The sequence below is a fragment of the Vanellus vanellus genome, assembly GCF_965231255.1.
Source record: "Vanellus vanellus genome assembly, chromosome: 3".
Taxonomy (NCBI): Eukaryota; Metazoa; Chordata; class Aves; order Charadriiformes; family Charadriidae; genus Vanellus; species Vanellus vanellus.
The window spans coordinates 101,830,714-101,845,551 of record NC_138907.1 but is presented as its reverse complement, the minus strand read 5'-3'; the positions used below and the strand labels follow the sequence as shown (position 1 = coordinate 101,845,551).

Here is a 14,838-nt window from a genome sequence, read left to right as displayed (position 1 = left end):
TAAAATAAATGGTTCTGAAATTTTGCTCATACAAAAGAAACTATATACTTTTAAATAAATAAAAGCTACTATATACATTATACTGTACATTTAAATGAGAGATGACATGAAATGGAATAAATTTTGGACTGCCTTTTCATCAGCAAGGCTCATATCTCGACTTTATTACAATCCTGAATAAAACCCTCTGCTTTAGATTATTTTTTTTTTTATTCTAGTGGCAGCCACATGAACGCACAACCATATTCCTGTATTTTTTTAAAATAACATTGGAACTGTCATCAAAGTAGAGGACGGAGATTGCATTCAGTTTTGTTGGTGCACAGCATGGCTTTGGTACATGATCAGGGAACATCAAGTGAACCTGAAAGACAGATAAATACATAGCTCATATATCAAACGGAGACGTACAAGGACAATGTCAGTGCAAAACATGTCTTTGCAATTCAGAGAGTGCTGTGGTCGCAGATTTTCCTCGGTTAGCAACTTTAAAGCGCAGCTTACCTCCAGAACGTTGCTCTGATTTCAATCGCGCAGGCAGAGTTATACAATAAGAGCAGATGGAGAGATAAACGAGGAGGAGCAGCCAAGACAGAGAGTTGGGTTTCAGACGCAATTTAGAAAAGAGTCGGAGTTAGGCGGCTGCGTAGGAAAACACTTAAACATAATGTCAGTGCCATCTCTGCTGAGGACAGTGCTTAACACGAAGGACAGGCTCAGTCCCGGGTCTCCCCAGGACCCCAGCACGTGTTAAAAAGCTTTCCTGTGGCAGGGTCTCGGCGTGGAGCAAAGTCTGCTGCGGACAGCAGAGGCTGTGCAGGCAAAGCTCATACTGAAACTGTTTTCAGCCTGTGAAACGGTAAGATGTGGGTTCTCAGACAGCGCGAGTGTATTTTAAGGTCTTATCTAGGTATCCGTGGACCTAATTCTACTTCCACTGAAGTCAAAATCAATGCATAAGGTGGGTGCCAGCTGGACAGAGGGTTTGGGGAAAGGGCTGAGGCGGAGAAGGCATTATGTACACTAGGCTGAAATATATCAATGAAAGGTTAAAGAGAAGGAAAAGAGGATTGAACAGCATCCCAGAACCAACAAGATCTAGTGGAAATATCTGAAAATGGGGGAAATACAAGTTCTTTGTACTTGAAAGAAGGTTGGACGTAATATCCTACACATGCTGAAGACTTGGAAACTGGGGAGGCCAGAAAAGAGGGAGTTGTAATAGAGAGGGCAAGAGATTATTAAGGCATGGATGAAGACTTCAGCAGTAATAGGTTTCATTTGTATGTTAAGTCTTTGTAAATCTGTTAGAGCCATCTGTCTTGCAGTGATATAAGCCCAGAGCCTCTGCCAGACAACAGAGAACAGTCTATCAGGAAACGATTTTTACATAACTGTTACCATGAGAAGGTCTTTTGAAATGAGCAATAATAAATCCTGAAGTAGCAGTTTAGTAAGGGTTTAGACACACATTTAAAAACAGTTTAACAAATGAATAGCGAAGCACTGGAGAAAAGAATGATTGTGCCTCGTCTAGGCAGATGTTTGCCCTGCCGTAACTGCTGGTCCCACCAGCCCCTGCCACCCCAGCTGGGAGCTCCATGGCCCTGCTAGCCCTGCACGACAGCCATCCTCGCAGCCTTTTCCAGAGTGAGCCTGGAAGTCAGGGCTAGTTGACCTGCTAATCCACTGACTTCCAGGCCCATGAGGTCATTTCTACTCCAATGCCCGTTCAGAGCGTGGTGGGAATCAAGAGCAGAGAAGAAAGCTTATAAAATTCGTTAAGTGCAGTCTGTCTTGTAGTTATATGCGCCTGTATCGTCTGTCTGCCTAAGTTCAGTCTCAGAAAAAGACGAGAGAGAGAGGTACTGGCCCAGCATTTCTCCTATTCTTGTTACAAAAGAAAAAAAAATGAGTCAGTAAAGTTTGGAGGGGTACCAAAGAACAATCACTTCCCAACCCAAAGAGTGGGCTTTTTTAGAATGGTGTAATCGGTATGGCTGGGAGATGATTACATTTGGATTAGGGTGGGGTGTATGAATAATTGTTTCCCAAGCCATCCCCATGTGCACACCTTGTGTAAATCTGAATTTTGTATAATTTAAACCAGAAAGCATTCAACTACTGTTATCTCATCTAATTTATGTGCAGTTAAAATTTAATTAGCCTCATGATTTTTTGGCTGCACAACTGAATGCATGTACAGTACATGCAGAGGGAGACACACAATTCCAAAAAGGCCATAAAAAGGAGGGAAAATTTCAGTATCCAATTTAAAAAATAGGACAAACTACACAAATTTCTTAACAATGGGAAATTAACCATTTTTGGAAAGCATAGACACACAAGAGAAAGTAGCACTGGGCCACTTTTTATTTAACAGTCCATAATAGCAGGAGGGAACTCTAACCTGGGGATCTCACTGATATTGGCAACTTTTCTGGTCAATGTTTGCATAATGCTAAACTATTGCTTTGCTGACCTATTTCTTCTCAGCTGAGGACTGCATATGTGCTGTTCCTCATCATTTCCTAGGCACATTAATATATTCCTTGCCAACTAGCATTTGCCGTTCCCCTTCACCTGAACCCCTTACCTCAATTCTTCTGTTTATTTCCAGCCTCTGACTTTTTCCCTTCTTTTTGTGAATCTTGCTGACTTGAATTCTGGTATACAGGAATAACGTTGCATTGCTGGCTGGACTTGTAGAAGGTGCATAAATGAAAAGTTGAATGGAAAGGAAGAGGTCTCAGCACATGCTGAGGCTTTAAAATTGTCACTCTTATGTAGAAATACTTGGCAGTTTTCACTAGCAGATTTTTTTTTTCTATCAGAAATAAACCAAAATTTCTTTGTGTGTTTGTGGTTCTCTTCCCCCCCACCCACCTTTTTTTTTGGGGGGGGGGGGGGAGTGTTTTGTTTTTTTTTTTTCTTTTTTTTTTTCTTTGGAGGGTAATAGCTGCACTCATTTTTGAAGGAGAAGGTTTTTCAGGCCCAGGGTTTTTATGTCAAAATTAAAGAAAAAGATCGCCATCCATGGACAGACGACTCAGCATAGTCTGGTGGTCAGGATACTTTCCTATCATCAGTTTAAATCAGAGGGATCCTTAAACCCATGTTTCTCTAATTGCAGTCGAGTGCCTTGACCTTTCCAGAAACTAATTAGGGATGGCAGCCCTTTCCTGTTCTGATTTCGTACTCCCACTCCCTCCTCGTGTATTATCTCTCATTCCTCTGCTGCTTAATCATTCTGCTAATACTGATGATGTTCAGAGCCAGTTCTTCAGCTAGCGCAGGTGGCAAATCATGACCAGGCATCGGACTCACAACACTGCATTTAGGCATAGTCTAAAGGTGTTAGTTTCTGTAGGTGCTGTGTTTTCTGAACCGTAGCTGAATGCTGCTGGGGTAAAGGAGGCCTGGCCAGCTGCTTCGACTAAGATCGTCTTTTTGGTTGCTCCAGTTGACACACAGGACTAACATAAGAACTAGCAGAGGCTGTAAATCTCCTTTTACACGTACCCGGCAGAGCAACAGATCCAAACACACTTATTTATAGATTGCATTTGTTAGCCAGGCATGATTGAACACAATTTCTTAGATGCAAATGCATCTGCTTGCAAAGCTTCACATTAAATTACGGTTTAAGTATCTCTGCCAACAGTTGACAACAGAGGTCTGCAGAGTGGCCAAGCGTCAACATTTCTGGAAGGTATAGCATGTAGATGTTAACATGGTGCTTCAATAAGCTGCAAAAAACTCTTGGAAGTGGGACCAGGGGGCCCCTTTGTTTCTTGTCTGCGCAATTCTCCAGTAATTTGACACAGTGTTATTGCATTTGAAATGGAAGAGAAACCAACCACGCAGGCCACTCTGGACAGTTCATCCTCTCTCCAGCATAATCATCAAAGCACATCTTTGAAATGGGTTATCATTTACACAGAAATAATCAAAATCCAGTACTAGCAAACAGAGGAAGAGACAGCCCCTGTCCCAAGACGCTTACAACTGCAAAATAGGCAACTACAACATAGGCAGAGGCATACCAGAGTCTGAACAATGGCGTGGTTTGTTGCATTCATGTGGGCATTGAGGGGGAAAGAACACTCTCCATCGCAGTAAAACGCAGCGTACCCCTCCGGTGCAATAATCCAGTCCTAAACCAAGAACAAATAACCGCACTCAATTATGATTTTATTTTTCTCTTACTCAGAGAATTTAAAACCATATCAAACTAACTAAGACTTGTCCAAGGACAAAATGAATTTCAGAATGTGTCATGTAAAATTACTTTTTTTTTTAAAAAAAAAGAATTATTTGCTTTGTGTATGCAAAACTCAGATGAAAATTAAATTAAACTTAGCAATCTGCACTGAATACCAACTAATGGGGCTGTAAGGGAAATTAAAGGTCCAAATATGTTTGTCAGAATACTTCACTTCCCAGGCTGAAAATCTTGAGCACTTCTTGGTGCAACAAAAGTAAGTAAAATGCATCCTCTTGCTTCAGCATATCATTAATTGTATTATTGCATGACACTGAGGGCTGTTGGAGATCACCCATTGGAATGCCACTGAAAATCATACATTTTGAGTATTTCTAGCAACACAGCATGGGCAAAAGACCCCAGGAGGGAAAATATTTTAAAATGTTAATGAAAGCTATGTGTTTAGCTTTCTGATTTCCTCCTTTGCCAGGCAAAGGTAATGGAGGTGTTGTGGGAAGGGCAAAGAGGATCAAGTACCTACTTCTTGGGTTTTGTTTCTTTATATCTCATTTCACCCCAAGTTTCACTGATCAAATATTGTACAGTGTAGCTTTGGCTTTCCAACTGAAACTTTGGATTCTTCAAGTATTTTTTTGTGAATAAAATAGATTTTCTTTTCTCTGTGGCCACCTTGAATGACTGATCTGAGAGCCTTGCACATCTTGGGGCCTATCAGAATTCAGTGTTTCAAAAAATGAAAAAACTGGTGATAGCTGGAAAAATCTGTGATCTACAGAGAGACAACGGCTCACTTGTTCAGTAGCCTGTGTTCAGGTCCATACCACAAGCCTGCTCTGTGGCTGCGGACAGGGTGATTACGCTCTGCAGACTTGGGAAAACAGTCTCTGCCTACTTCTTCAGGCTGCTGTGAGGATAAACATACAACAAAAAGTCAGGCAGGGTAATGAGGCCGTATGAGAATCTGAGCTGGATGTGTAAAGGATGAGCTGTCACTAAAGAGACAGCACCATTTTTCTCCTTGTAGACTTGTCCTGCTCATGGAGAATGGTTTTAAAATAATTCAGATAAATGTGAAATACACAGACGGCCGTCTCTGTGTTCTTACCTACGTATGCAATATACCTAGGTTATAGGTTGCTGATGGTGTTATAATCTGATCTCTGATCAGTGATCCAAGCTCTAGTTCCCTGCGGACACTACCCCAGTGAAACCTCTCTGACCTGCAGCAGACAGCATTGAACCTGGGAGAATTCAAGTGTGAATTCCGAAAGTTCCATTGCTCACAGTGGGGATTTTGGTTTCATTTACTGCACATCTATTCGTATCTTGAATAATAGCTCAGATTTATCTTTGTGTGAATGAATCCAGATCTTAAAGCCATTAACATTTGCAAAATCATTGAGAGAACAGCAGCCAAAAAACATAAAGCAATAGTGATAGGGATTCATTACAAAATGCATTGAAAGAATTTGTCTCTCATCGGTGAAACACCAACTACCATGAAGAAAACAGACTGTAAATAATGGGGGACTGTAAAATAGGTGGTCCCAATTTGAATTGTCAGGAAACAGCGTTTATAGTCATACCTGCCATCCTAAGTCTCGGAAACTCACGTAAAGTTCATGTTTCTTACACGCTTGCTTTTGCTCGCTTGTGTTATAATCTACAGGAAGAAAATAATAACAAAAAAATATTTAGAAGCATTGCTAGAACCAACAAGATTTAGCTATTTTGGAGTTCCTGACCAAACTGTACAAAGGAAAGGAGCAAGCATACTGTCATTTATATTCCTCGGGTTGGTTGTAAAGGCAGTGTAGACCTGGAAACGCAGAATCAACAGTGTCAGCCTGATACAGTTTGCGTACACAGAAAAAACGATCCACTCAGCATTAGGGGAAACAGGTTTACAAGATGTCTGTGTGCTGGGAGCTAGGTAACAACTCTGATAATATGCACACAGGTATTCAAAGGAGGACGAGTAAGAGCTTGATCCAAGATACAGGGAATTCACCTGTATTTGGCACAGGTTTAATTGCCAGGTAAAGAAAGTAGCCCAATTCAAAAGATAAATTGACAATGGTAAAAATTGCCCTGAAACAACAGAATTTCCAAAAGTCTGTTATTTAAACATTAGCACATTTTGTACTCCTTCATTTTTTACCATATTTTCAGGAAATATTCACCACTTGATGGTCTTTAGTTGACAATACTAATGTAAACAAGTAGCCTAACAGATGGTTTTTAAAGACCTGAATGTTTCTGCACTGTTAGAGATGTATCAGGATAGAAAGACACAGAGAACCTTCCATACATGCTTCTCCAGGACAATTTTAATCCTGGAGAAAATCTAGTACTTGTTCCTTCCTGCCTCTGAGTAACAGGAGAGGGAGGGAATAGGGTCATGCATTCACCACATTAGCATCCCAGAGTTGGTTTGGCAAATGATGGCATCAGTGGGGCATGTGATGGAGCAGGGAGGACAGCCTGTCCCTCTGGTTCCATTTCAAAAATGCTTAAAGTGGCTTTTTTTTGACCAAAATAGCCATTCTAGCAGGAAAAAAAAAAAAAAAAAGGTTGGCTGAAATTCACAACAACAACGATGACAAAGAAAAAGCAAACAAGGAAGACACTGCAAAAGGAATAAAATCTTCATTTTTAGGAATAACATTTCTTTAATGTTTTTGAACATTAAAAGACTTGAGGCTGTGATGGGAGATGCTCTGTTGAAAAATTCCTGAAAAATTAAGGGACCTTTTTCACATAAAATGAAATGGAGTTCTAAAGTCTGTGAGATAATGCATTAGACGAGGGGCAATGGGCACAAGTTGGAACATAGGAAGTTCTGTTCAAATACACGGAAAAACTTCTTTACGGTGAGGGTGACAGAGCACTGGCACAGGCTGCCCAGGGAGGTTGCGGAGTTCCCTTCTCTGGAGCTTTTCAAGACCCGCCTGGATGCAGTCCTGAGTAATGTGCTCTGGCAATCCTGCTTTAGCAGGGGAGTTGGACTAGATGATCTCTAGAGGTCCCTTCCAACTCTGAAACTCCGTGATTCCATAGTACTGCAGTATCCTTGCAGAAAACTCTTCCAAATAACTGGCCTAAAGGAGCTTTTCTGCAAATTTACAAACTGCTTCTTGTCATCTGTCCTGATCTATGCTAACATTGCTTCTCTGGGTTCTCTTCAGTTTCTCTGTGTCTTTCTGAAGATGTGACGGCCAAAGCTGAACACATTGCGTTCAGTAAAATAATTTTTTCCTACAATTTCTGGATTATTTTCTATCAGTATATTCCAAAACAGGAGTTTTGCAGCAAAACCACACTGTCAAATTATCAGCTTCAGATACCTTTTTCATATACTCCTGCCTAGACACCTTAGGATTATGTTCTATTTATACAAATCAATGAATAAAGAACAGGTTGGGGGACCGGATGTTGATGAGAATCGCAGAAACCATGATATGGTGGAGTTAAAAGGTTCTGAGAGATGACCAAGATCAACAACAGCATTGCAACCCTGGACTTCAGAAGGACAGATTTCAGCTTGTTCAGAGATCTTCTTCACATGGTCTCATGGCACACTGGCCTGGAGGACAAAGGAGACCAGGAGACCTGGATGATTTCCCAGGAAAATCTCTGAGAGAAGCACAAGGTAAGTCCATTCTCATGTGCAGGTTAAGCAAGCATGGCACAAAGCCACTGTGACTGAATAGGAAACTCTTGACTGAGCTCAAATTGAAATAGGAAGTAAAAGTAATGTGGAATTGGGATGATCTACACAGAAATAACATAAACGTATTGCCTAAACGTGCAGGGATGACATTAGGAAAGCCAAAGCTTAGCTGGAGTTGAAACTTGTGAGGGATGTGTAGGTCAACAAGAAGGACTCAGAAAAGGTTAAGGTACCCAATGACTTTTTTTGTCTTGTTTTTTACTGGCAAGATCTGGGAGGACTGATCAATCATCCAAATTACCAAGAAAATATTTGACTGAATCCAATCCAGAAAGAGGATCGATGATATGCCATTCAAAATACCCACCCAAATTTTACTCTTATTGGTAACACACTCCTTGAATATGCTTTTTTTTTTTTTTCTTTTAACAGGCTGTGTACCTACTTTATGTTGAATATACCTCCTGAATATACATTTCCTGAAACTGTGCCAACAGCTGTGAACAAGTCAAGATATATCCATTTGCAGTACTAAATAACTTGTTCCAGTACCAGCAGAGATGTTAAGTTAGGCTTTCTAAGCTAATACCCCAAATCCTCATTCTTTTTTAAAGATGAATGCTACCTTCTTTCCTATGGTATTTTCCTAGCCCTTTTTGGGCTGATTTTCAATCACAGTCATTAAAGGTTCTCCACAGGTAGTTAGTTACCTGCTGCCATCTCAGATACTCTCAGTTGCCCCAGGGCATGTGGCGTCAAAATATATACCCACATCATATGTGAGTCCTGTGTGTTTCTGGAGTAGCCACTGGAAGCAAGGAAAGATACCCTAGGATACCACGAGTTTTCAGAAATTTATATGCCTTCAACAAAACCAAGAAGTCTTAGTCATCCTTTGTGCTGAGTTGTCTGTAATAACCTAGTATGTTCTGCACACACATTAGAAGTAAGGTGAAGGTAGTAGAGAGTAAAGGAATTTTAAGTTAAAAAAAATTGAACTGTGTTTCACTGATCGCTCTTTACAAGGATCTGTATACTGATTTCAACTAATATCAGAGCTCATAGGAGGAAAATATTGAGCTTTTCTGTTTTAGCTATTAGTAGGAATTTAAAATTCAGTAATACAGAATGCAAGTCACTTTGCAAAAAAACTGTGACTGAAAACTGTGGGAAAGAAATGCAGATGAGAAAGTCAGGAAAGTCACAATCTGGTGTGAGATCACACCCAAGCAGGCAAACAAATGAAAGCTGAAGATTGCTTTTGCCAGTTTTCTCTCAGTCATGAAATATTCGTATTTAAGAATATCTACAGAAGTTTTAGCACCAGAATCTAGTAGAACTCCCTACAGTTAAAGGAGAAAGGCTGAATAATAAATATGTAAGTCATCACATAGATGTCTTCATTGTCTCGATACTCTGAATTATTTGAATATAGGTTAACCAGCGGTGGGTGAATGGTCACACCAGGACACCTGATAACATGATCTGCATTTCATATGCAGACACCTATCAGAAAACCATCTAACCCATACACCTATGAAGAAAGTGAGAATCGGGCAAGTCTGTATTCCTTCCTTGAATTCTATCTTTCATTTAAGACAAATGTGTGTAATGTAACATTTCATACAAGTATCAAACATGACATTTATAATATGATCTGGTGCCAAGGATCCAATTTCACATACTGTAGCTTCAAGGCCCATATGCTTATTCTGTCAAGAATCAAAACCGTAGGCTATTGTGACTAACGCTGTTCCTCAGCTATTCAGGGACTGCAGTTGGGGTCCAAACCCCTACGTAGGAGAAAAAGCTGTGGAAGAAGGGCAAGAAAATATATTTATAAGAAATTTAATGAGGGGTTTGTTGTTTTTTTCAAGGGAAATAAAGACATATAGACATGCCTATACATACTATCACGAAGTACTGTGTTTTTAATTAATTAGTGTGACACCAACCAATAAAATACAGGAAATGCAGAGTTAAGTATTGGTTCTTGTTTTGATCTCACTGCATTATGAACAAAAATTATGTAGCTTTGTTTTAGAGTTTCCTGGTGTAAGTCACTATTCAATATTTAAATGTGGATATACTCTTCTGCCCAATTATACCATAATTCTTTCTAGATGACGTTAAAAAAAAATAAAAATTGAACCAGCTTTGTTTTAAAGAAGAGTTATGTGATGTACTTTGGGAACAAGTTGTCTTGTTTTGATTTGTTTATCTTCAGTATGACAAAAATACAACTGTGTAAGTAATAAACAGTCCAATCCTCTGTGCATAGCAGGCAGGTGGAGCCTGAACACTAAGTGTAATGTGTCTGTCTTTGCACTGCATTGATGTCATCTTCTCTTGAAGTTCTTAGCAACACAGGGATGCTGACCCCAAATCTATCAACATTTGCCCAGGTGTTATAATAACTGACACATATAGATTTTATTTTCTTCATGTTGTGTTTATGCATATCTTCATGAATAATTCAAAAAATGTGTTGTCCATTGGAAGGGAAGAACTGAGTTGCCCAGTGGGGCTCTCCTTTTTGATGTGCTGAGAATACAGTGAAGTTAATCACTGAGGTTTGAAAACAGAAGAGAAGGCAGCAAAAGGAAGAAGGCAAAAGACAAAAGGCAAGAGGCAAAAGGAAGATGTCAAACGGTAAAGGCAAAGGGAAGGAGGAAGGGGGAAAAAAAGAAAAAGGAAAAAAAGGGGGAAAAGTTGGGATTGATGTACACAGAGAAGTATAACTGAAGCCTGTGACATATAAATGACAGTATACCTATCTGGGTCTGGCTACATAACCTGGCCATGCAGATGAGCATTTTTGACTGTCAATGTCTGACTTAGGTGCTGTAGATATAAGATTATCGAATAAGCTTAGAAACAGGGACCTACATCCTACAATTACGTTTGCCCATCACTCTGTCGTATGCATCAACAATGTCTTGCATCAAGGGGTGAATGAGAATTGAATATAGTCTATTGACAGGCTGTCATGAGGAAGACGATGGGCAGAATTTTGGGGGGTTTTCTTTGGTGTATTGAATGAATTATACTTTTTAAGCGCTGTTCATTACTGGAAGACGTAGAGAACTAGGAGAATCAGCCTTCTCTCACAAGCCTGCAGGGCCGCAGCATATCCACTGCACTTGTACAGTTCCTGGGGCTGGTGAAGAGGAGGAGAAGGGCATAGCTTTCCCCTGAAACAGGCTCTCCCATGGAAGAACTCTACCTGTATTCTCTGAAGATGTGAAGATCTGGGAATACGAATGTGTTCTCTCCTTCACGTCTTGTTTGCACACTTGAGCATCTGGATAGAATCTGCACATAGCCTTTGTAGCCATCAGTGCACTCATCTGCAGATTTTAATGAGTGTTGTTGTGCTAGTTATTAAATGAAAAAGTGTTTTGAATCACTTATAGCCTGAAAAGCCCCATCACTGGTCATTAATATCATCCAGATAAAGGAAGATTTTTGCGACCATTGAGGCAACCTGCAAGGGAAGCACATGGAAGCTGATTTGCCATGGTGCATGAGCTACTCCTCCAAGCGGTTTTGCTATGGAGGACATTGCTGTGAGAGGCTGTGGTTACTTCAGCTTTGCCATTTATTCCAGCCTGCCCATATCTTGCTGCCTCCATCTCCAGTCAGAGGACGCTGCCCCTGCCTTTGATGCAACTGCATATGCAGTTGCCTCTTAACCTAATTTTGTTTTCTTAAACTGCAACTTCTGACACAGATCTGGCATGGATCAACGTATATAGCGATGCACCTCCACGTTTACGCAGACTGGGGGCCTAAAGAGGTTAGGAGAAATTCTGTTTCATAATCTCATTTCACTGGAGATGTTCTGATTTTTCTTGTTTTACAACAGTTCTGGAGCACGACTGGATGCACAGATGAGGTTGACTGGTGTTTTGGGACATACAGACAGCTTTTCCTGAGAAATCTTCATGCCGATGTAACTTGCTAGCATGTGTTAAGGTTGAGTTTTTCCCAGGTTAAACCAGCAGGGAACTTGTGTTCAGATTTCCTGCTATAATCAAGGAGGCTTAACAAATCTGTTCAATTCTCATTTCCTCATGGACCAGAAAGATGGGATTTAACCTGAAAGTAATATATTTAGGTATCTTGTGTGTAAAGTACATGTCAAAGAATGTTTGCCTCCCCCAAAATAATGTAATTCTCAAAATTAGTAAACATTTTCCAGGAAATATGAAAAATCTTTTTAAAATATTTTTTTTTTTTTGTGCAGAGAGAACATTACTTACCCTTGATGTAAGAGATTGTATTTTGGAGAAAATGCAGTTGCACAGACCATGTTTGAATGTACTTAAAAACAAACAAACAAAAAAAAAACCAAACAAAACCCAGTTGTAAATAAAGATCTCTGGTGCCTTAACAAATGCCAAAGGCTTTTAAAGAGCTGGGGTCCTCATAGGGAACATGTGCATCTCTCTAAGTCACCTACCCTAGAAATAACTATGCTTCAGGTCCTCAGCAGAAACTAGAGATATAGGACAGTATTTTTTCTACCTATACATCATATGCAAATAAAATTGAGCCCACTACTGAAGTGCTGTGTATTATTTTTTTTTTTCAGGATATGTTTTAAGACTAATTTTTAACCTTACACTGGGATTTTATTCCAGTACTTCACCAGGTAAACTTCAAATAAGATTAGAAAGCAACTAAAATAATTTCTATTTTTTCTTCAGTAACTCCATAGTGGTTTGTGGTTGTGAAGGCAAAATTCATCCTTGTGCAGAAGATCAGGGAAAGGCTTATGCATTATGTTAGCGGGGTCTCTAATCTGCCATGTTCAAGGTTCTGAGATGGATATAAGTAATGCATAATGCTCATAATGGTTCTCCTCAAATAGATGAGTTCCACTCCAGGGCTGAATTCTTTCCTCGAAATACTAATTTACTCACCTGTAGATATACACGGGGCTTAAGAATAGCATCTATATCAAAGTTTTGATATGCTGATTCTAGATCTGCCATGCTTTTAGAAAGACACATCTTCACACCCTGTCCCCGAAAAGTAGAAATGTTTGTTCAAAAGTGAGAATATTTAAAGAGTGACTTTGTGCTTCCAGCTGAAAGGACCATTTCAAGAAAGAACTGGAACAAAACTTATTCCAGGCTCTAACAGGACTAACAACATTTTCACGTGCATTATTGTCAGTATCTTTCAGGTAAACAAGGGATCAAATTCATTCCGTTCAGGGACACACTGTGTATTTACATCGTTATGTGTCAGCTGGTCTGAATTCATAAACAGTTTACAATTTCACAGATTGGTTAAGGCTCCTCTTTTCCACTATTCAGATTTTTGTGTTACATCTTGGCTTCTTCAGCTGAAAGGCAGTTAAACGAGAGTGTGAAGGCTGTCTTTTGCTAAGGCTTCCTAGACAAGCAGTTGGGGTGCAACCCTTCTCTCTACTCTCTCTAGCGTTTTGTCATGTGTAGCAAAGGTCTTACCCAGTTGCCTACTACGTAGGACTAGATTCAAGCTCAGATACAGCCTTTCCCCAACTACTCTGCCCTGGTGAGACCGCATCTGGAATATTGTGTCCAGTTCTGGGCCCCTCAGTTCAAGAAGGACAGAGAGCTGCTGGAGAGAGTCCAGCGTAGGGCAACTAAGATGATTAAGGGAGTGGAGCATCTCCCTTATGAGGAAAGACTGAGGGAGCTGGGTCTCTTTAGTTTGGAGAAGAGGAGACTGAGGGGTGATCTTATTAGCGTTTATAAATATATAAAGGGGGAATGTCATGAGGATGGAGCCAGGCTCTTCTCAGTAGCAACCAATGATAGGACAAGGGGTAATGGATTCAAGCTGGAACACAAGAGGTTCCACTTAAATTTGAGAAGAAACTTCTTCTCAGTGAGGGTGACAGAGCACTGGAACAGGCTGCCCAGGGAGGTTGTGGAGTCTCCTTCTCTGGAGACATTCAAAACTCGCCTGGACGCCTTCCTGTGCAACCTCATCTAGGTGTTCCTGCTCCGACAGGGGGATTGGACTAGATGATCTTTTGAGGTCCCTTCCAATCCCTAGCATACTGTGATACTGTGATACTGTGATTTAGGCATTTCACCATCCAGGAGCCCTGTGATACATGTAAGTGACCTGACTCAGAGAAGGCAGATCACGCTCAGGGCTGACATAACAAAAGAGGTTTAATCAAAGCTGGGGAGGAGGCAGGTAGAAATGGAGCAGGAGCAGAGTTTCTGACAGTTCAGCCAATGAGCAGCATCTTGTTGAGCTGCTGTGACTCCGCTGCATTTGAGCAGGTGCCCATAACTCCCCTAAACAGACTAGTAAATCATAGCTTCATCTTACCCCCAACACTTGGCATCCTAGAAGACTCCTGATGACTACTGGATTTGTTGCGGTTCTGATTTTTCCTTTTATTGTTGGCTGCTCGAACAGAACGGAAAAGGACTTCACTTGCCTTGAAGAACGCAACCATGAATGGTTGCTTTGACTGAGGCCCATGTCTTCCAATCAGGCCAGCAGATTTAACGTTGATACTTCGACCTATAAAGTAATGGAAATCGTAAGTTAAAAGGTGAACTTCCCCTCCTGAAGCCACTGTGGGAATTCAGCTGCTGACTGAAGCATGACAAGCATTTTGCCCACAATCCTGAATTTCATCGAATTTACGTGATTAAGAATCTAACCTCATTTGTTGAACAGAAAGTAAAAGACAAAAAATTCAAAAATTTACAAAAGTTTCAACAGCTTTACAGGTAGTTTGTCACTGCATAAGATTGCGTTCTCTGTGGGCTATATATGTTATTCATTACACAGGTATTTTAATTTAGTCTCGTACATATCTATAGAGCTGAAAAATAAATGAGCCTCGTTAATGTCCGTAGGCTATCGAAAGGATAACGTAATGCAGTCATCTAATTTTTGCATCACTTGAATGTGAGAT

The 14,838-nt window shown here is 40.4% G+C and overlaps 1 protein-coding gene across 2 annotated transcripts in view; it reads right to left on the bottom strand.

Annotated features, from left to right (window-relative positions):
• Positions 1-214: 214 nt before the first annotated feature.
• Positions 215-14,838, bottom strand: part of BMP5 (bone morphogenetic protein 5) — a gene marked incomplete at both ends in the record, with an annotated part of 53,872 nt that continues 39,248 nt past the window's right edge. The window contains 4 exons of one of the 2 annotated variants that reach the window (XM_082481419.1): positions 215-364; positions 4,047-4,157; positions 5,815-5,891; positions 14,241-14,438. In XM_082481419.1, the coding sequence (XP_082337545.1) occupies positions 215-364; positions 4,047-4,157; positions 5,815-5,891; positions 14,241-14,438 (536 nt within the window). The remainder of the gene's footprint in view (positions 365-4,046; positions 4,158-5,814; positions 5,892-14,240; positions 14,439-14,838) is intronic. The other variant, XM_082481420.1, reaches the window with a different exon arrangement.